Below are 23,290 nucleotides of genomic sequence, written 5' to 3' on the forward strand. Positions count from 1 at the left end.
TAGGGGAGGGCGCAGTCCAGCTTGGCCCCCCCTGACCTGTGACAGATCAGTATTTACACAGCATTAAAAAACTGTGATCAGTTATATTGTGAACACAACAGCACATCTGTCAGTGAAGTTTCCAGTGACCTCAGTTTATTTTCTTCAAACTTCAAACTTGTCACTGCAACGTTTGCATGGAGAGAGTGTTTTACATGAGTGATAAAGCGTGGTACAAAAACCTGTGTCAGTCAGAGTCACAGTGACTGAACTGATGCTGCAGCTGCTCAAACACTATCACTCACTACTGACACACAGAGACCAAACACACAACTACACATGAGCTCACAACTGAGACAGGAGTCAAATACACACAGGTGAGTGGGCCTGTACAAACCACCTGTAGTAACACACTCTCCTCTACGCGCACTAGACACTTTTCACACACACTGTTGTGAACAAAATCCCACAAATAACTCAACATATGTTTTTTCTCATGTACTGCAAATCATCTTGCACTGCTAAGGTTTTAAAACATTTTCGTCTTAATTATTTTATTGCATTAATTATTTGTGTGGTGAAATGTTATGTAATAAGTGGTTTGACTGCAACTTTTCCCTTAAATGTCCGTCTAGTTTGAACTTGCTGCTTGCTAGCAACAGCTGTCTTCAAGGAAGCTTTGCATTCAAGTATTTCAACTCAAATCAATATTTTGTGTCTAATTATTGACTTATGAGTATATTTAGATTATATAGTATATTGTAGGTTAGCTGCATTTAGGTTTATCTGTTTAACTTAAATGGTTTATCTATGCTAGTTTGCATAAAGTAGTGGAATAAAGTGAACAAACCCATGTGTAATATCTTTAATTATAATGAAACAAATCCCCAAAATAATCAGCAGTAATCCATCATGAACATTAAAACTGGATTTCACATAAAGCTATAGCAAATGTCTTTAAAAAAGGGTATTCATGTTACAGTTTTGTAGATAAATTATATCTCCCACAACTATAGCAAATATCATCACACCACTCAATTTACAGTAAATCTCAATATGCAATTTGTAAGAAGAAAAAAATACCACACAGGATCAAAAACGAGTAAGAAACTAAACAAAACCTTCAAGAAGCTAAAAACAATCACTTAACATCCCATTAAACCAATACACTTTCTAAAGACATAATGTTTTTGTACTGTATATTAACTGTATATTATATACCTTCACCCAATAACCCACATAGAAAACTTTTAGCATTTGGTATGATTTATAAGCTGTTTTCCTCATGGGGACCAAAATAATAATAATAATAATAATAATAATAATAATAATAATAATAATAATAATAATAATAATAATAATAAATCCCTGTGAGGTCATTGGTTCCCTTAAGGCAGGGTTTACCAAAAACTTTTCATTCTCAAGATTTCTACTCTTCTCTTACTTGTTTCCTAATCTAGTCTAATAAACCTGCCATTGTAAATAACAAATATTGTCAGCTCTTTGACAAATTAATTTTGTTCCTCTTTTGTAAGATAATTGCATTAATGTAAATGTAAGAAATCACCAGGCATGAAATCACACAAAATTTGAGTATGTGATTTGTCCTCTTAGTCCACGTCATAGAGATTCAAAGGATGTTGTTTCTGTGAAATGAGAGTCAGAGTTAAATATAAATCATACTCATTTGTATTATATATATATATATATATATATATATATATATATATATATATATATATATATATATATATATATATATATATATATATATATACTGTATATACTGTATATGGCAACAAATGTGACTTGTTTGAGATTCAGCTGATTTTACAAACCCAGTTTTTGCCCAACTCATATTCCAGTGAATCAAGTCTTGAAATTTTTCATAAGTTATGTTTTTCAGCTGAAAGACAGAATGGAAATGTTTATTTCAGTCAACTTTTACAGCTATTTGCAAAAAGCTGTTTTATTTTTATTTTATTTATTTTAATTTTTGAGCCTTAAAGGTAAAAGGTAAAACATGTTGTAAAGTTGCAACAAGCTTGATGTAGTCAATGAATATTTCTTCACCTTTTCAAACAGTTCAAACCGAGTTTCAATTTTGCCACAATGAAGTGAGTTTTTAGAGGAACACAACATCGTGAGGACCAGTGTCCTCTTCTCCGGCTCTGGAAATAAAGAAAGAAATACAGTTTTAAACACCAGGATATAGCAGCACAATCATGAAGCACAATAGAAGCAAACAACAAAGCTAAATCTTTGCTTCAGAAATAAAGTAAATGTCTACCTGTTTTTGCATGAACAGTTTCTGGAAGGCTCTCCAAATTTCCAGCCACAACACTTACATTACACTCATATTTTGTTCCTGGATTTAAACCAGTAAAGGGAATGCTTCTATAAGCTGTCTGATTTTCATGAGATTTTTTCCAAAAAGCAGTGTAACATTTGACCGTATATTTAATCGAGGCACCCTCGGACTCAGTTGGAGCTTCCCAGCTTACTTGTATTGTAGTTTTGGTAGTGGTGGCTTTTACCCCACGAGGTTTAGCAGGCCCTGTGAATTGATTTGTGAGATGTTATACAGCTGAACTTAAAAGCTGATGGAGACAGTAATTTAAACTACTTTACAAATGATTTGAAAAATTGTGATTGTAATATAATTACTCACTGGTGAATTCTGATTCATAAGCAGGATTACTTCTCAGTTTACCATTAAGTGTGACAACTGAAACGATGTAACTCACTCCTGCCTTCAGATTATTGAACGAGTAATTCAAGTTTGCAGTAATAATCTGGAGAGAATAACTGTATGCATCCGTTGTAATATTAACTTCAAATTTTTCATACTTCCCTTTTACTGTCCAGTTGGCAAAAATGGTTTGGGAGCTGGGGTTCAAAAAGAGGGTCACAGTTTTTGGTTCTAAGAGAAGACAATAGGAGAGGAGAATACAACAGCGTTGAATGCAGGCTTGAACAAAATCTAAGCAGTCATAAAAAGTTTCTGAATAAAAATTACAAAAGGTAATTGTGAAATTGTTTTAAGAAAAAAAAATTATATGTAAAGAGGCGATTCAATGGAAAAGTCTGAATCGTGAAATGGAAACTAAAGTGTGATTTGTAGCCTAAATTGTGAGAATTTGCAATTGTAAGAAAAAGTTCGAATCTTGAGATATAAATTTGCAATTGGGAGACATATGTAAAAACTAAATTCTGAATTGTAAAATAAAATTCACATTTGTAAGCAAAATCTCTTAATTGGGAGATATTAACTCGTAATTATGAGAAATAAGTCTGATTTTTGAGATATAACCTCAATTCTGAGAAAAACAAAAGTCTTAAATGATAACTCTCTCTAAGTGTACTCTATTATAGAAACGATCTTCCATAATTGCTTGACTGTCAACTCACAACTCACAGCTTTACCTAATTCAATCAGGACCACTTCCGTCAAGTATATTTAATGACAATTATAATTGCATACAGTTATTGTTAGCGGTATGGTTATGTTCTGGGAAATGTGGCTCTGCAGCCATGCTTGGACAGAGCGGGGAGAGCAGCAAGACAAACCCCATTGGGGTACAGAACAGAACCATTATAAGCATATATAATTACAATTCACAATTACATGAGTTGTAAACAAAATGTCATGGAGACTGCTTCCAATGAAGACACTGTAAAAAAAGAACAAGTTAGATTGGATTACAGGTTCAGTTGGTGGAGTTGGTGTTGGAGGAGGGAGTTAATTGCAGGCAGCAATGCGATGGAGAGACACTGAATAATGGGAATTTAAATAGACCGCAGGTGATAGGTGTTAAGACTGGATTGGTACACGTCAGGAACAGCTGACTGTCAGCTGATGCAAGCGTGACTTACGTGGCCTGACTGAACTAACGCGATGCTGGATTTCACTAAGCTGACAGTCAATTAGAAATGGTCAATTAGAATTAACAGTACATGCATGATTTCCCTTTAATTAGGGAAAGAATGTAATAACTGAACATGAGACTCACTTGTGTATGATAAGATTGGGACCATTTCTCCTGACAGATTGTTGCTCTTTGTTAGCGCTGCCACACACAGACAAAACATGCTGCCGTCTGATTTATTAGCCTTTTTGATAAATGTTTCTGTACCATCCACTGTTTCGCAGTCTGTAATACTGAAAGTTGTTGTATTACTGCTGTTTGTGATGTTGTTGTTTGCTGTATTGCTGCTGTCTGATGCGATGTTGCAGTAAGTACACTCGAGGCTGTTATTGACTTCTTTAAGACAATAGCGGTAACCTGAATGATTGCCAGTAGGAGGATCCCAAAAGACCATTATGACTGTACTGTCATTGTCTGCTGATCTTAGGTTCCTGACAGTTGAAGGCTCTGAAAAGTAAATACCAAAAAAAGCAGTCAGTCTATAAAAAAGCATGTAGTTTTATCCAAAATTTGCCTTGTATTCAAGGGAATGCATGTTACTTTGAGAATAGCGAATTTTTCCATCCACCTGTTTAAGCCTATATGAATCTGAGGTTATCACACACTGGATGGAAGTGCCAAGTTGTACATAAATTAGAAAAAAAAAAGCATTTTAATTGAAAAGATGACATGCGCACAAGTTACAATGAAAACACATTTACTAAATAAATCCCGTGTTGCGCAACGGAGGATGTGATTGGATAACTGGACTAACCAGCTGACCAATCGCATCACACAGCATCTCAGATGTGGGTTGCCAAAATCAGTCATCAAAATGATTTGGTATAAGTATTTCATCAGTACACTCTCAGAGCCGCAAGATATTTATGATGCAAGAAGAAAGTGGCTTCCCCCAACGCTATTACTGATACACGTGTTTTGTGCCAGTTTTATTTTCTCCAACTAGTGTTATCTGTTATCATTAACAAAAATCTAAAACATTAATAACAAAAAAAAGCTAAAATAAGATATAAATATTAATTTAAAAACTTAATACAAAATAAACAAAATAAAAATGAAAATGTTGCCTTGGCAATAAAATTAAATCAAGTTAAAGATGAAGCACTGAAATTATTAACTATATAATAAAAAAATAAAACTACCTGAAATTGAAATAAAATAAATTAAATTAAATTAAAACAATTAAAAACAACTAATAAAATGACAATGGCACATAGCAAAATGACTGAAATGTAATTAGAAATAATATATATATAATTTATTCAAAATATTAATAAAACTAATAAATGCTAAAATAACACTGTCTTGTTGTCTTATACAATATTTCAGATTTGTACATAAGTTAAATTGTAAGCTTAATTTATGTAGGTGCCCAACACCCCACCCCACCCCCCACCTTGTTTTCTGACAATATATACTGTATCTTGATCTTAAATTTAAAAAGAAAAACTTGATTAAAAAAAACTACTAATAATAATAAATTAATTAGTTAAAACCTTTTAAATGTATTTATTAGTTAATTTATCAAAAAAGATGTACTAAAATTGTACTCAAATACAATTAAAACCAAGAAGCAATGCTTTATTTGGAAATGTTTAGAGCTTGGGATGGATGAATACAATCAGAAATGAAACTTTCTGCACTTACTGGTGTAATCAGAAACGTTGCTCGGCACACCTCCAATCGTCTTATTCACTACAGCTTTAACTGTAAATTCATACTCTGTTCCTGGAATAAGATCCGTAATAGTGCACCCTTCATTATCACACCTGTGTTCTTCAGCTTCCGATGCATTTGTGAATGTTACTGAGTAGAAGTCATGGTTTCCATCTGGTTTACTCCAGTTGAGGTTGGCGCTAACAGTTGTCACACTCACCACAATCAGATTTTGCACACCAGAGGGCACTAAAAAGGGACAGCATGGATCATATTGGTCATTAGTCGTGTTGAAATCATGTTGCACACAATGAAGTCAAATCCGAGTCTACTTACAAGTGTAGAAGGAGATATTCTGTGGATTGAGATCCCTGTCACATTTCACAGGAAACACCTGAACTTTGTACAGAGTTCCTGCTGTCAGAGTATCTATGTACTGAAAGAGTTTAGTCTGGTTAAATGTCTGGGTTTTGTTCCCAGTGACCTCCACTCTGTAGTGACTGATGTTCTTAGCACCGGGTCCCTCAGACCAGCTCACATTGCCTGTGCTTGTGGTCACGTCGGAAATGTTTATCTGGCCAAAAAAGCGCTCTACGGACAGATAGATGCAAAGATGAATATCAGCAGAAACTAACAAGTTATTTACACTCTTAAAAATAAAGGTTCAAAATGGAGGTTTGATTTTGGGTTCCTCAAAGAACCATTCAGTGAAGAAGTTCTTAAAAAAAATTGTAGAACATTTAAATCAAGAACTTTTTTTCAGTCTTAAAGGAACACTCTGACCTTTTTAGGACTTAAGTTTATTCACAGTATCCCCCAGAGTTAGATAAGTCCATACATACCTTTTTCATTTCTGTGCATTCTGTAAGTGTTATTTGACGCACCCACCGCTAGCCTAGCTTAGCACAAAGACTGGATGTAATTGGATAATGGTAGCATAGTAATCCCAATAAGTGACAAAATAATGCAAACATTTTCCTATTTACATGTTGTGATCTGTATAGTCGCAGCGTGTACAAATAACAAGGCTATATGAGACAGAGACCATTTTTAATCGTATAAATACTGGGAACTATATTCTCACTAGGCGTAGGAGCATAGCTAATGTTACAAGTAGCCATAAGGTTTTTCATGGAAACATCAAAGCCAATAAAGAACGTTTAGCATTTCCAATCATTTCACAAAAGTTTTTTTGTAGTGGAAAAATGATCTTAAGTATTGATGCTAAGATGCTTTCGTGCAGGTGTGCGGATCGTAATTATAATGCAGTGGTTGACTGTAATTTTAAATGGCTACAGATCTTGGCCTGTAATAGAGAAATGAATAATAAAATAAAAATAAAATAATTAATTAATTGGTACCATTTGCCGGAAGAAAAAGTATTAAATCAGAAATGAACAATCAAGATCAGTGCATTTCTAAATTTAAGAATGTTCAAAATAAAGAAATTACAATTACATTACAATAATATAATTAGAATATATTTCTCATAGTTTAACCTTTTTTTTTCAATAACCACATTAAAAATATTCATAATATTCAGTTGTTTAATTTGTTTTTGTTCACTTTATGATAAAAAAACAGTAATACAGTAAATAACAGTAAAAAACAATAACTGTTCAAGTAATGTGTTGTATTTGTTGTATTATTATTATTATTTGATTTCTCAGTAAACTAAATATTGCATTTACTAGGTACCTTTAGAATAGACTAATGCAATTATTTTATTTAAATAGCTATGTACCTGAGTAAATGTCTTTTTTTATGCAATACTCTCATTTACATTGTATGTATCATTTGTTTTATGTTATAAAGCTACGCATCAGCACAAACTAAAACCTTGCCTTGAGCACCAAACTGGTCACCATAACCGGCCCTGTATATAAGGAACAATGTTTTAAATTATTGAATAACACTTCAGCTGTTTTAAGTATTTTACGAGTTGATTAATTCAGTTGATTAATTTATGAATGCCACTGCCCACAACCAAGCTTGTTTTTTAACATTGCTGTGAAAACCTCCTTTTGGAACCTTTCTTTTTAAGATAGTCATAATACCAACAATATGAATCTAACAATATGATGCTGTGCTCTAAAACAAAGGCCTTATACCTTCATAACAGATGAAAGGTAGACTTATGTTGCAGTCTCGTTCCTTCCACATGCCGGAGCTGAGCAGGACCACACAAGCATCCCTGATGTACTGTCCAGAATAGGGTTTGCAGTTGCTGGTGCTCTCAGTTGTTGTTGGGGCATTAAAGGTGGTGCTGTATGTTGTAGTCTTAGGGGTAACAGTGGATGTTCCCTTACACATACCGATGGAAGTTTCAAGATCACCACATGTCATATTTAAGCAAAGAAGCATTTCGGACAGTATGGGGCATGTATCATTTTTTGAGGATACAGAAGCAGACGTGACTGTGGATGCTTGTGTTGAGGTCATTGGGGTGCTCGGTGGACTTTGTGTAGTTGAGGAACATATAGGAGATGGAACAGGATGACCAGGGTACCAATTCTGATATGTAACAGGATCCCCATTTGACCATTTGGACCATTCGCCCATTAGGATGGAACTATTGCTGCGTAGTCCAACCCAGAAGTCCGAAGAGAGGTTCTGGGCAATGAGGTGGACGTTTCTGCTGGTGATGGTCGTCAGATCTTTGAAACATGATCGACAGTAAAGACTGCCGTTTTCCCATGAGGCATTGAATGACTGAGGAAAGTACTGCTCCTCTGCCCAAATGACTGAGCCTGAATGTGATCATTTGAGAAACAAGTTGTCATAATGTTTGCATACATCTTAAATATAATACTTTTCTTAATGCTCTGATGCTCCTCATTTAGGGGTCACACTTATACTCATACTATATGCTGTAGAATATGTATATATATATATATTGTGACGGGAGGAGCACACGACAGACACAGTGGGCGTGGCGTCAGGCCCCGGAGAGGCTTTTATTAACAGAAATCATAAAATGGGATAAACTGTAGCAGGTGGAGTTAGAGAGTGTTTTTCCAGTGTGGAAAAAGAAATTCAGATTCTGTTACAGTAGTGCAAGACAAAATTCGAAGACTTGCCAAATTACACAGAGACAGACAACGGGGTAAAACGAGGGCAAAAATAAACCGTGTTCTTATAAGATGGAAGAATTTAAATGGAATGTTTGAGTTTGAAATACGACAAATGTGTGGAGTTTCTTCTTTACAGCTAAGCTAAACTTCAAGTTAAAAGTAGGAATGGCTGTTTTCGAAACACTGTTTCATGAAGCTTCGGACCTTTATTAAACTTTAGTTTATAATTTCTGGTTTGGAGCGCGTATCAAACTGCCAAAGACACATGATTTCAGTAAATGAGGCTTTGTTACGTAATAACTGTTTTGAACAGTTATTCCTCATTTATTGTGCAAATGTAAATTTGCAATGCAAATATTTACATTATTTTTTTAGTGGTGAAAAAACTGAACCTATTAAATATTGAATTGACTATCAGGTAGTGGTTGGCAACGCAATTAGGGCTAACATTAAAGCAAAGGAAGCTCTGTGAATCAATATGTACCTTCCTATCGTAGAATTGGGTGAGTTATTGTTGGCCCATTTTCTCTCTCTCTCTCTGCCCTCTGTTACCTCTTTTTCATTTTTGATGAACGGACTTCATTTTTGATGATAGTTTACCATCTGATCTTACTTACTGATTAGAATATTCCTGGAAATTCAGAAATAAGCCGTTATTTATTATTTTTTTTAAATTCTTTGGTAGATACATTTATAATTTACATTACTACTAGTACTGTTACTACTCTGGGGGCTCCCAAAGTGTGTTGGACCTTATAATCATCTTAACCCCCCCCCCCCCCCCCCCCCCCCCCCCATTTTTAGTCAAAAGTGACTGAAGAGCACCAGAGGGTTAACTATGTTAAAATATCTAGAAATCTTCCATAAAAATGTATGTTATATTGGTGCACTGGCAATAGACAGTTGCATCAAAGCACATTTTAGCCTTACAGAAATATTAATGGTACAGTAGTTATGGATGTTACCATAAAATCTTTGCAAATATATGTACTATCGCACATTAGCTTGGTTATGCAAATCTCAGGTGAGCCAGGGGATTTTCCAGAAAGTTTTTTTAGGGATGTAAATGCAAAATATATGAAAATGAAATAAAAGAGGAACAGGTGCACAACTGTCCACTCATGCCAGTAAATTAATATTTACTGGAAACTTTAGAAACATTTTTAGAAACATGCAAGATGTCCTCTTAATATGTTATATTCTTCAAATAAAGTGTTATACATACAGTACTAGTGAAAAGTTTGGAATAATTAAGATTAATTAATGTAACTGAAAATCTAATTTGTTCAACAAAGCTGCATTTGGTTAAAAAAATGACTGTAAAAAGGAAATAATGTGAAATATTAATTATGAATTAAAGTAGATAATTTCTATGATTTCTGTGATCACAGCTGTATTTTCAGCATCATTAAGTGTCACATGACCTTCAGAAATCATTCTAATATGATGATTTACTGCTCAAGAAACATTTCTGATCAATATCAGTAAAAAAAAGAAAAAACATTTATTGTTCCATTTGAACGTATCCTTGCTGGATAGAGGTATTACCTTCTTTTCTTTTTTTCTTTTTTTTTGGAATAAAAAGTCTTGCTCACCCCAAACTTTTTAATGGAAGTGTATAATTGTTTCCACAAAAGTATGAAGCAAATAAACCTCTGTCAGGTTTACAGACTTACCCAGGAGAAGTGGCAGCCACAGGGTATTCATCTCACATCTGCTGCTTGTTGATTCGCTGGTTGTCAATCTAAGGTCCCGTCAAGACCTTTTGGATTAATAAAAAAACATGATAAATTAACAACCTTAAAGGAACCAGAAAGACAAACTAGACTCTTCAGAAAAGTCAACTGAAGGTAAATACTCACTGCACACAATACTCTCCTGTCCACTGATGCTCCTGATCTGATCCTGAGCTCTACAGTCTGACCTCTAACAACAACTTATTCACAGAGTGACTTTGCATAACAACCCTTAACATTCCCAATTGAGCCTGCATTTGGAAATAACTGGACTGGGATGAAACATTTGAAAATGTTTGTGAACGTTTTTTAAGCAGTGTACCTAATTGAAAATGAATTTTGATTTAACTTTAATGTATCTCGCTTAAAGTCACCGTTATATGGATTAATGTTTAGTTTGGTGCTTTAGTTGGACTCAATATTTTATTTAGTTTTCTTTGGTTACTGTAACAGTGTGCTTAATAATACACATTTACAACAGAAAGAAACCCAAGATAAATTGAGATCAGATAATACTGGGTATCTATTGATTGTAATATAATCACTAAGTGGTCTGATTTCCTGATAAATTTTCCTGAAAAAACAGTAATATTGTGAAATATTATTACAACTTAAAATAATAGTTTTCTATTTGAATATACTTAAAAAAATTGCTGTGATGCAAAACATCATCACATCATCACATCATCATTCCTCCAGGCTTCAGTGTCACATGTAACATCAGTCTATCACATGATCATTTAGAAATCATTCTAATATTCTGATTTATTATGAGTGTTGGAAACAGTTCTGCTGTCTAATATATTTGATGAATAAAAGGTTAAAAAGAACTGCATTTATTCAAAATAAAAAAATAAAATACAATTCTAATCATATATATTCTAATAATATATTTTCTTTGCTATATCTTTGCTATATTAAGAAAACTCCCAGCATGCATTGTGGCATGAACAAATTACAGTATGCATCTGAATTGTCCTCTTGTTTTCTTAAACTCTTAACTGTTTGCTTTTTTATGTTGTTTCTGTTGTAACTTTTAGTTTTTTAGTAATTTTTTCCATTGTTGTGTGTTGGTATCTAAATGTGTCTAAGGGCCCTATCTTGCACCCAGCGCAATTGACTTTGTACACCGACGCATGTGTCATTCCTATTTTGCACCTGCGCAAAGCGTGCTTTTCCCTCCACAGAAGCACGTCGCTAAACTAGTGAATGAACTTGCGCTCCCTGGGCGGTTCAGCGCAAAAAAGGAGGCGTGTTCCGGTGCAAACAATCCCTGGTGCTATTTTGCTGTTCCATTAAACAATTGCGCCACTGACCAGAAAAAACCTAGTCTAAAGTCAGTGGCGCGTTGCGCGTTGTTCATTATGCTATTTTAAGGGCGCATGCTTGACCATAATGTATAGCGTGCACAATGCGCATACACTTGCTCATGTAATCTACACAGATGCAACAGTTATTTTTGCAAATCATAAATTGTTACACTAAAAAAATATTAACACATGAGATGACGGAAATCATTGTGGTGTGCCACGAAGATGTGAAAAAATAGGCATAAATCTAGCTTACAAATTATTCAGGCTAATTGTAGTAATTAAGGATCAGACCTGTTTGAGGTCATATATGTATATAAGGACATCTGACAAATTGGTTTGTCCGTCAAGAACCAGGAAAAAAAATCGATGAAACAATTGTGGCTATTTCCTCCCACGCCTGTTTAACCGACGCTATTTTGGGTGGGTTTCTCCCATCGCCATACAACACAACTTCTCTGTCTTTCACTGCTCTTACAAGAACATCAGTCTCCTCGGCTGTGAACCGCTCCTGGCGTGCGCCTGGTAAATACGCCATAATAATAGCAATCCATAATGGAACTTGCGCACCTGCTTTTAAAGGGAATGTTGGATGACGCTCTGATTGGTTTATTTCACGTTACGCCCAAACCACACCTATGAATAATGAAGCTACTTCAGACCAACCCATTTTAGATTTGCGCCGGGCGCAAGAGCCATTTATCCCGCCGGGAAAATAGCAACAGCGCCGAGACCCGCCCACAAACTTACTTGCGCTTTGCGCTTTGACACTTGCGTTTCAGATCGTTAAAATAGGGCCCTAAATGTGTCTCAATACCTAGTTTAAAACTCTTGTAAAAAGGCAATCACAAAGATTTGATTTCTGTACTAATACTTTATGGTGATGTTTCTGTCATATTTGCATCCTCGGTGTTTACATTTTGTTTACTCTAGTTTTCAGTTTTCAGTTTTTTTTTTCTCTCTTTTTTTCACCAGCAATGCAAACAGAAACTTTTATCATATCTCATCGCATGTGGTTTCATGGAGCTTGTTTTAGTGCATCTTATTTGCATTCAGCATCCTGGAAGATGACACCTGGCAACTCATTTATAAAAAAAAATAAGAAATCAGGCACGTAGTCAAGACCAGAATTTCAAAACCAAGACCAAAGAAGAAAAATAAGACTAAAAAATGACTTTCAGCCACAGCCTTAGAAATAAACTGAAGTAAATGTAGACACTGAATCTCTCAAGATCTGGGATAATTTACCCTGCGAGGTCTAAGGCTGTTTTGGGGTCCTTGAGAAGTTTTGACATGCCCTGACTTTTTTGCTTATTTCAGTTGCTTATAAACATATACATGGTTAAAGTCTGAAAACACTGTATTCAGTTCAAACTGAGCTACAATATTATGTAAATAGCATGTTCAGGATTGATAGAAAACAAAATTTTTGCGTGGTTAATGAAAAACTACAATTTTGAAGTCACTGAAGTGAGGTCATAAAACACATACAAAACATTTGTTCACTAGACTGTCAAACCTTGAGCATGTAGCTTAGAAGTTTTGCTTCAAAATTATGTGAAAATCATCTTGTTTACGCCATGAACTGACCATGAATGTTAGTGTGATTAGGCCAGTATAATGAGCTGCATAATGAGCCTTTCAGTCAGGTTTAGTTTGGATCGAATATATGCAGGCTTGGTGAGCAGAAGTTAATTTCTTTACAAAAACATGATAAATATTGCTGTTCAAACACTTTTGACTGCTATTGTGTCATGTTGAAATACATAAATGAACATCACATACCTAGCATTTCCAATCTGTGTATTGTTTACGTGCTCTGAAGGGCATAAAACATTTTTAAGAGACACATGGGAGTGTGTGTCTCGCTTGGTCTGTGTTCCAGGTTCCTTATTTGCATTAGCTCGCTTTGCATAAGGTTCTTTTGCAATGTAATCTACACATCTAAAATAAAAAAGTAAATATGCTGTTTACACAAATAAACTACATTATTAATATTATTGTGATGGTCACTAATAGTAGTAGTATTTTATATGGGGGAATAATAAGACATTTACCACATACCACATTTATTATCAGTGATAGTTACAGCTTATTTGATGCATTTATACCTCAGACAAACGCAAACACCAATGAATACATCAGAGCAGATATCCATGAACAGAAGCTTGGTTATATTCATAAACACAAGCATGCTTTGTATGTAGGCCTATACAATATACTGTATATTGTTATAAACAAAAATGGCTATATTCATGAACAGAGAATAGCCTATTACAGGAAAGTTTTGTATAATCATTCTTACTGACATTAACCTGTTAGCCAGCACCCCCCATTATTAGACTCACAGCTGCACCTAACTTAAAAATGTAACAGTTCCTTACTTCAGTGTGTTACACACCTAATGTTGGTGTCTTTGGTGAAAAGAAAACCCTTTGGGCTGTACTTTTTATCAACCAGAGTTTACAATAATCAAAAGTATGAAAAGTTATAGACACTGAAGTGCCTTGAAATTTTTTTTTACCACGCTGAATTTATTTTTTTAAATGATATAAAAATACATTCAATCAGTACTGGAGCAATCTGGAAAATGGATTGAAAGTCAAATGTCTCATGAGTTTATATTTCAAATCTGAAGGAGATACCATGAAAAATTAGATTCCTGCAACCTTTTTCCATAAACTATGTCTAGTACCCCCCCCCCCCCCCAAATGTAAACAATATTGTAATTTATATTGTACAAATGTTGTTTATTGTAATAAATATTGTAAATGTATTGAAGGATTCCACAAACTATTTTATTCATTAAACATACCACTGCATATTTTGAAATTATAAAACACTAGACAGAAACTTAGACATCATATAAGTAATTCATTTGAGCACTAGAAAAATACAATGAGAATAATTTGAGTAGGAAAAATAAACACAATTTAACTTTGAATGCCAATTACAGAACATCCTGAGATTGCTAGAAATGCAGCATTTACAATGAATTACAATGAACAAACGTGCTGACGTGTTGATGGTTAGTTATAGAGATGGTAATGATACAAATGCGTAATAATACACTCTATTCACTTAGATGGTGTTCACATTGATACCCGTGATTACGCAGTAATAGTGAGCTGATTTGCATTCAAACAGATGGTATTAATGCATATACAGTCACATTCAACATAAAACACTCACTCACACACATATGAAAAATGTTTAAAAATAAAACTAATAAAGAAAAAGCTGTGTGACTACAAAACCATGCCATTTTTTACTACCAAGATGCAGTTTTTGAGTGTTAGTTATTCCATAACGGACACAAACAGTTCTGTCGCTGAAGAATTAAAATGTAAACAAAGAAATTATCATCCATATTACAAAGTTATAGCTTCGTTTGACTAAACACGCTCCATGAGATGTCGTTCAGTGGACCCTTACCTTCCTAACTGAACCAGGATTTACAGCTGTGAACGTGTTTATGGCTCTTTATTACGACGAATCTGTTGTGTACTGCATTTTCATTCTTTCATGTTTTAATGTGTACTGCTTGCACAAATGTAGCAAATAAATTCTTTATAAGCTTTCCATAGTTTGTCAAGATTACATTTGTTTTCATTTAATCTATTCGTAAATATTGACACATGCAAACATGTGAAGTTGAGGACGCCGGCATCAGGGTGTAGGATAAGAGGTTAAGCTATCAACATTATAACTCATATTACTTTCATATCGTTTTGCTGTCTATGTTATAGAACATAAAAAGAAGAAAAAAAATAAACTTCCTGGCATCATGAAACATTTAGATGATGTAAATGAAACTTCATCATGTTTCACTTGATTATACATTTAGACAGGAAATATAGTTTGAAAAAAGTCTAACTAGTTAAATGTGTACAAGTTATGTGAAAACTAATACAAGTAGATTGATACAAATAAAATAGACTTACTCATGTTTTTTTTTATCTCTGCTGGATCAAGCCGCTTTATTGTTTTTTCTTAGGTAATCCAAAGCTTTGTCAAATGATGTCTTAGTCCTCTCAATGCAAAGCAAACAGTAAAATTAAAAAGACTTGAAGATCAGTAACACTGCTTTGTTTGCTGTAATGTGAGCGTTTACACAGCACAAGCTTCACATTGTCTATTATAATATCAATAGGGAGCTCAGTGCGTTGTGTTGGATTACTTTATCACAGAATATTAAAATGAAGACATGTCAAGCTATCTATAGATATATCTCTCACATTGTTTTTGTTGACCATTTACTGAGTTACAGACAGTGCACCCTGTTTGTTTTCTTTATTTTGTAAATGGACAAAGTTTTGTTGTTATTATGTGTGTATACAAATACAAGTACACCCTTTATAGATACAATTGATGTATTGCTCTTATCTGTACGATCAAAACTAAAAGTGTAATTTAAGTTCTCTTCGGGGTTATCAGGAGAAGATGCCACAAAACACGTATCCTCGTTAGTCGACTCCAGAGGGTTAACGACTTCACAAACAGCATCACCAGCTTCCCTTATTACTAACCTGATTGACTTTTTTGTCAGTCTACAAAAGTTCTAATTTGGCTATTGTACAAGTTAACATATTGATGTTTTATTGAAAATGTTTCATTTGAAGTCACCATTATGGTGATCAGTGTTTAGCAGTTCATAATTAGTAAATAGTAGTGGGCCTTTCACTTTTCAACCTTAGTTTTTCTTGAACTGTAGTGAGAACATTATTTATGGCAAGACAAACCAAGAGATATTAAGTATTTATCATTATAACCATCTAATTTGACTCATTAAACTGATCCAGTGTTTAATATCTGACTGTTTAGATTATCTTCTATTAATTTAATGAATGAATTTAGAAACTTCTTGTGCTTTTTGTCATATTCAGAGCTGATCTGTTTAACAACCAGAGGAAAACTAACATTATAAAACAAGGGTCAAGAGCACAACCAAGTGTGACAATAATCACCATAATGGTGACTTCAAACTAAACTAAATTATTTTCAATAAAACATAACTTTTAAACCCATTTAAATGTTTATTTTTGTGAGAATTTATGTCAGAAATAAAGTGAAGCTGGTTAGAAATTAGTTAAGCTGGTAATGTTTTTTTTTTGTGGAGTTCAGTTATTTCATATAAAACAGTGGCTGGAAGTCGGTCATATAGACATTTCTTATTTAAAATTATTAGATGATATTTAGTCACACCTAATAGATAACACTTCTTATAAAACACTTGCAATTGGTTTGTGAAAGGCATTTGTATGCATGTTATTATAGCAGTTACACAGCAGACATCACCAGAACACTCTATTTCAAAACAGTGACTCGTTTAGCAAAATATTTGCTTTTAAGTTTTGAAAAGCTTTGTTTCTCCCATCACTAATCTCAACAGTGGTGACAATGAATGAAAAGCTTCATGCTGAAATGCATGCTAGTGCAAAACTCACCCATGGCTCCCAGCATGCACTTCAACACTGCTTCAGTGTTTCTTTAACACTCTGTAGTGTGGACACACATGAACACTGACAAGTGCTTTTAAATGGATGATTTTTCTTCGTGGCTCTTCAATGGTCTTGACCACACATTTTGTGTAAACACAAGCCAGCAGCATCAACCTGCACCTTTCTCCTGCACACACACTGAAGCTAAGCAGGGCTGAGACTGGTCAGTACTTGAATGGGAGACTTTTGGGGAAGACCAGGTTGTTTCTGGAAGAGGAAGCTCATCCTGTGCTCAGAGTGGGTCCTAATGCCCCATTGTAGTGTATATACACTGTAAAAAGATAGGGGTGTAACCCTGGTGTAAAATAGTTCTTCTACAATCCCCCTGCACACAATCATTAGAAGTAGCTAGTTAAATGACATCACAAGTGAAGTACTTTATTTAGTTGTTACAGCTTGAGTGGATCCATTAGACATCACTATAATGTCCTACACAAGCACATATTCATATTCTGAATATAGTGTCATGAATTATTGAATCGGTCTGTTTGCTTGGTTCAGATGTTGGGAGTTATGTCAGGTATATAGCAAACATAATAACACATCTGTCAGTGAAGTTTCCAGTGATCTCTGTTTATTTTCCTGTTCACTGAAACAGAACAACTTAAAATTGTTCACTACTGCAGCATTTGCATAAAGAGTCTGTTTTACATGAGCGACATGCTTTCAGTGCTCTGCATGTGTTTATAACTCTGTCATGTCACAGTGACTGAACTGAGGCTGCAGCTGCTCAAACACCATCACTCACTAAACAAAGCAGAATTTCATGGATATAAACTGAAATATAAAACCTTCATTGAGCTTTTTGTGTGATACATATCTAAACTAATCTGTAATTCTCTTTCTTACTAAATTCTTCTTAAACTATCTGTGAGGTTCATCATTTGGCCACATGTTCTTGTTTCATCATGAATCTGCAGGTGCTTTCATGTTCCATTGAGTGAATTTGAATCCCCCCCAATTGCAAACAAAAAAATAAATAATAATAAAAACATCCCTGCATTTGGCATAAAATGTTGTCATATTTCTGTCCAACTACAGTCAAAAATATTCTCAAAATCTGAATGAGAATATTAGATTAATATACTAAAGTTTGTCTTGAAAATGTATTGAGAAGTGAATGATCTGTTGCAATTCATAACAGATTGGCTATTAGAAGAATTATTTTTTTCATTGTAACTGTATTTTGTGTCTGTTAATGAGCGACTGTCTTCAGGTAAATGATGTGAGTGTGTTTGCATATTGCTCAGATGCTTCAGTGCTCTGAGAGTGTTTATAGTGCTGTGAGTTTAACACTTCATCACTGACATACACAACAATCTTCATCAACATGACCTTCATCATCATCTTCATCTGGACTCTCACAGCGTTTGCTCAAGGTTTGTGCAGCACAAGTTTGATATCAATTCATTTCTTCAAGTATATTGTCAAAGTTTTGAGTTGATTTTCTTCTTGTTGTGTGTTTCAGAGAGTAGAGGACAGATCAGCGTCACTCAGAGTCCCTCAACAGCAGCTCAACCAGGAGAAACAGTGAAGATCAGCTGTAAGACCAGCAAGGATGTGTTTAATGATGGTTCTGATGATTATTTATCCTGGTACTTACAGAAACCTGGAGAAGCTCCTAAACTCCTGATTTATTATGCAAACACTCTCGAGTCAGGAACTCCATCTAGATTCAGTGGCAGTGGATCTAACAGTGATTTCACTCTGACCATCAGTGGAGTCCAGACTGAAGATGCTGGACATTATTACTGTCAGAGTTTTCACTGCAGAACAGATTCTGATGGTGATTGTGTGGGTGACTATGTGTTCACACAGTGATAAAGTGTGGTACAAAAACCTGTGTCAGTCAGAGTCACAGTGACTGAACTGATGCTGCAGCTGCTCAAACACTATCACTCACTACTGACACACAGAGACCAAACACACAACTACACATGAGCTCACAACTGAGTCTTTAACTGATATCAGATCAAAACAATTATTGTGCAATATGCTGATTTGGTTTTGTACATCACATTTTGCACATTAAACTCTCAATCATTAAACTAGCTTCTTCATCTCAAGCTAATGATGAATTTCTTACTCATAACTCATTTCTGATGAGCAGAAGTGAAACTGTTCCAGTTCAGAGCGTTTAACCGATCAAACAGAGAAACTGTGAGTTTGAGCTGAAATCAGATTTGCATTTACAGCTTTAGTGATTCTGATGATCTCAGAATAGAGCAGCTCCGTCTCCAGAGACCATGTTCAAACCCCAAGAGCTTCAGTTCACATTTACTGCTAAACACAGCTGTTCTCAACTATTACAATCCATCAACAGCAGCTGAAACTTTAGTGAAGGAAGGACACACTGATCAATGATGCAGTCGGACACAAATGGAAGGCGTTCAGAAGCTTTATTGAATGAACAGCAATGGCAGCACATTGAAAGACTGCTTGAGTATTGAGCTGTAAATCAGGAGACTGCTGTGAATCCTGCTGCTCTTCACTGGAGAAACATCAGCACTCGGAGCTCTTGAGGAACGAGGTCTCCTGAGCAGCTCCGTCATGTGTTACTCTGCAGACGAAGCGCTCGGCGGCTTCCCAGCGTGCTTTGCTGAGGCTCAGGACGCTGCTGCGGCTGTAGCGTCCGTCCCGCTCGCTCTCTGCGCTGGTCTGAACCCCCTGGGTGACCTCTGACCCGTCCAGCGTCCAGCTCACCTGCGCCCCCTGTGGAGAGTAAGAGCTGAGCAGACAGAGCAGTGCGGCTGAGTCTCCAGAGATCTGCAGAGAAGAGGGAGGCAGCAGAGACACGGAGGGCTTCACGGAGGGACCAGCTGAAACACACAAAAACACAACTGAAGCAGAAATCAAACACTGTAAATATTAGTAAAATAAAATAAATAAATGATTATTTCAATATTAATTGTACTTTCAAAATATTCTGCTATTCAGACACTCACAATCATAAACATCAGCCAATTTGATAATTTCAAAAGTTTAAACGCTTAATTTTCAAGTTGCATGTTGTCTGGTGATAAAACCTTTATTGGTTCATTTGACAAGAATTATAGAAAAAAGATTATATATGTATATCAAGAAATATTTGAATAGATTTTAAGGTACAGCCATTGATACATGTAATAACGTGATTATTCTTATAAAATGAAAACATTTAAAAACTATATAAATTATAAAATGTTTTTAGTGATGAAATGAAAAAAACTTTCTAATTTTTTTTTTCAAAACTACTTAGTTACAGAATATCTATTTTTTGGGACCCACTTTATATTAAGTGGCCTTAACTACTATGTACTTACATTTTAATTAATAATTTAGTACAATGTACTTATTGTGTACATACATGTTTTTACATTGTACTTATATTTAAAAAAACGACATGTAATTACATCTGTATTTAATTTCTGTAATTACATTTATAATTACACTGTTGAGCCATACTTTACACCTTAACCCACACTTAAACTTACCCATACCTCCAACCCTCTCCCTAACCTTACCCCATCCCACCTCAATAGCAGCAAACGTGTTTTACAATACAATATGAACACAATAAATACATTGTACTTCTTTTATGTAAGTACATAGCAGTTAAGGCCACCTTGTGGGACCATAATTTCAATAGTAATAACAAACTTAATAGTTTAAATGACTGATTTTTAACATGCTTATTAACTAAATTTATCTGGTTATGATGCCTACACAGTTATATTTAATCTGTATTATTAAACTTTTTCATACATCTAAAAACCCTTAATTGATAAATTTGCCAATAATTATAGACAAAATTATCAGAAATAATTGAATATATCATAAATGACTCAAAACTCTATACTAAGATACAATAATGTTACAGATAATAAGTAAAATTATTCATGTAAAATGATAAATTAGATTTTAAAACAATATGAAATGGACAACTTAAGTAAATTATGAAAATAATTGAAATATTGCAATTATTAAACTTTAAAAATTGTTTTAAATAAATTAATAATTTTGTCAATTTCTTTTCTGAAATAATCTAAAAACGAATAAAAAATGAATCAAATATCACACATTTTTATAATAGAATTAAAGAGACTTACTGATCGTCAGTTTAGTTCCTCCACCAAAAGTGTACCACAGTGTTTCATTCTAGTGAAAGCGTCGTACAAAAACCTCCTTCACACTCAAATGAACACACACACACACACACAAACACACACACATTCACACACATGGATTATTGGACTAAAGTGATGAAAATCTCTGTATTGATACATTTTCTTTACACATCTTCATTTGGGTTTCTAAAAGATCATATATTTCTCAAAGCAGTTTTAATGAGTTCTGATGACCTGTGACCTCTGAAATGACCTTTGCCCTCACACTGAGTTCACAGGGACATACTTGTTTCTCTGAATGTTTCAGCTCTGTCACTGAATCAAGAGAAAACCTGCAGTCTGAACCAGAGACTCACACAGAATGAAAAAGACATGATTTCCAGATTTGTAAAGAAGTGAGAACTCACAGCACTGGATCATGAGACTAAAACAGGTTTAGAGGCTCAGGTTTCATCTGCATGTGGGGATGTTCATGTCTGTTTTCCTCCAGGAGGGTTTTTCCACAGAGAGTCACTTTGCATCAGCACATGCTTCAGCGCTCCGAGTGTTTATAGCGTTCAGACTCAACACTTTATAACACACTGCTGTTTACCGCGGTACAAAACCAACAAACACAATGAATCTCTTCAGCAGCTTCATCTGGATTCTGGCAGCTTTTATTCCAGGTAACAGAAGTCAAAGATGCTCATTTTTGACTCTTTAATGTTGATTTGATTTGATTGAACACATATAATGTTGTTGTCAGCAGCATCCAGAGGAATCACTGTGACTCAGCCTGAAGCTGTGACTGTTTCTGAACGACAAGACGCCACGATAGCGTGTAAAACTGATCCTGGAATAACTAACTGGGGTTTAGCTTGGTATCAGCAGAAACCTGGAGAAGCTCCTAAACTCATCATTACTGGAGTAAATGATCTCTATGATGAGAGTTTCAGTCGATTCAGTGGGAATGGAGCACGAGGTGGGACTGATTTCACTCTGACCATCAGTGGAGTCCAGACTGAAGATGCTGGACATTATTACTGTCAGAGTTACCACAGTGGTGGTGTGTTCACACAGTGATAAAGCGTGGTACAAAAACCTGTGTCAGTCAGAGTCACAGTGACTGAACTGATGCTGCAGCTGCTCAAACACTATCACTCACTCAACAGTAAAAAACACATCAATATTATCTTACAATAAACATCAGTTTTGTTGAGCTACAACATTTATTTTTGATTATAATTTTTCTGAAGTTATTTTTGTCTCCTGATATTTTCAGTCCTTCATGTAGAAATCCATCCACTTTCGATCTTCAGTGGATATTTTTCCATCCTTCACTATATTTTTGAGTTTCTTCATTTTTGATTTATCCTCAATCTTTCTAAACTGCATCATCAGCATCATAAACATGTTCTGCTTCATCAGTTTAATAAGTCCACCATTTATTATTATTATGATTTATTAAGTTCATGCCACATAATGCAAATATTAACAGCATCATATATAATGTTTCTCAATTTCAGAACAAATGATAATGAATATAATTTATATAAATATTCATGCAGGAAAGATTAACAATGATATAAAGATTAATTTTCAAATGAAAGAGCAGATTACCCAACAGCTGCAGTTAACCATTAAAAACATATGTATATCACCATATTTACATTTATTTGACAAAGATATATAAAGATTGAACATGTATTATATCATGTGTGACGTAACTCCTCATCAAACTCAGAGACTGACAGAGATATGTGTGTGATGATCCTCATGTCTGTTAAAAACCTGCAGAACATCCATAGATTTAATATAAAATTTGGGAATTAAAGTCTAATATGAGAGAGTCAGATTAATCTACTAAAGTTGATCTTAAATTCAATACCGCCGATCCCTGGGTCAAAATACCCATCTTGGAAAGTATGTTCAAAATAACTGTGGTTATGTCTTAAGTGGAAGATAACAGTTGAGAAAAAAATAGATATGTATTATATTGGATGCATGAGCGTCTAATTTA

General features: G+C 34.7%; 1 protein-coding gene and 2 gene segments (V, D, J or C); 2 read left to right on the top strand and 1 right to left on the bottom strand.

Moving 5' to 3' along the window:
* Positions 1–802: 802 nt before the first annotated feature.
* On the bottom strand, positions 803–10,657 carry LOC127946233 (receptor-type tyrosine-protein phosphatase eta). Its single transcript, XM_052542667.1, has 11 exons — positions 10,501–10,657; positions 10,315–10,400; positions 7,676–8,314; positions 5,901–6,155; positions 5,556–5,813; positions 3,993–4,355; positions 2,651–2,902; positions 2,270–2,536; positions 2,053–2,150; positions 1,818–1,885; positions 803–1,625 (listed from the first exon to the last, which is right to left on the bottom strand). Exons 2-11 carry the CDS (start codon positions 10,343–10,345, stop codon positions 1,610–1,612), a joined length of 2,247 nt encoding a protein of 748 aa, XP_052398627.1. The 5' UTR covers positions 10,346–10,400; positions 10,501–10,657; the 3' UTR covers positions 803–1,609.
* A 7,708-nt stretch (positions 10,658–18,365) lies between these two features.
* Positions 18,366–19,978, top strand: LOC127945862 (Ig kappa chain V region 4135-like). The segment is given in 2 exon segments: positions 18,366–18,564; positions 18,654–19,978. Coding segments are annotated over 2 exon segments (402 nt in total).
* Positions 19,979–21,364: 1,386 nt separating this feature from the next.
* LOC127945871 (immunoglobulin kappa variable 1-8-like) lies at positions 21,365–22,371 on the top strand. The segment is given in 2 exon segments: positions 21,365–21,956; positions 22,037–22,371. Coding segments are annotated over 2 exon segments (366 nt in total).
* Positions 22,372–23,290: the final 919 nt, after the last annotated feature.

This window comes from Carassius gibelio, chromosome A24 (genome assembly GCF_023724105.1).
Source record: "Carassius gibelio isolate Cgi1373 ecotype wild population from Czech Republic chromosome A24, carGib1.2-hapl.c, whole genome shotgun sequence".
Taxonomy (NCBI): domain Eukaryota; kingdom Metazoa; phylum Chordata; class Actinopteri; order Cypriniformes; family Cyprinidae; genus Carassius; species Carassius gibelio.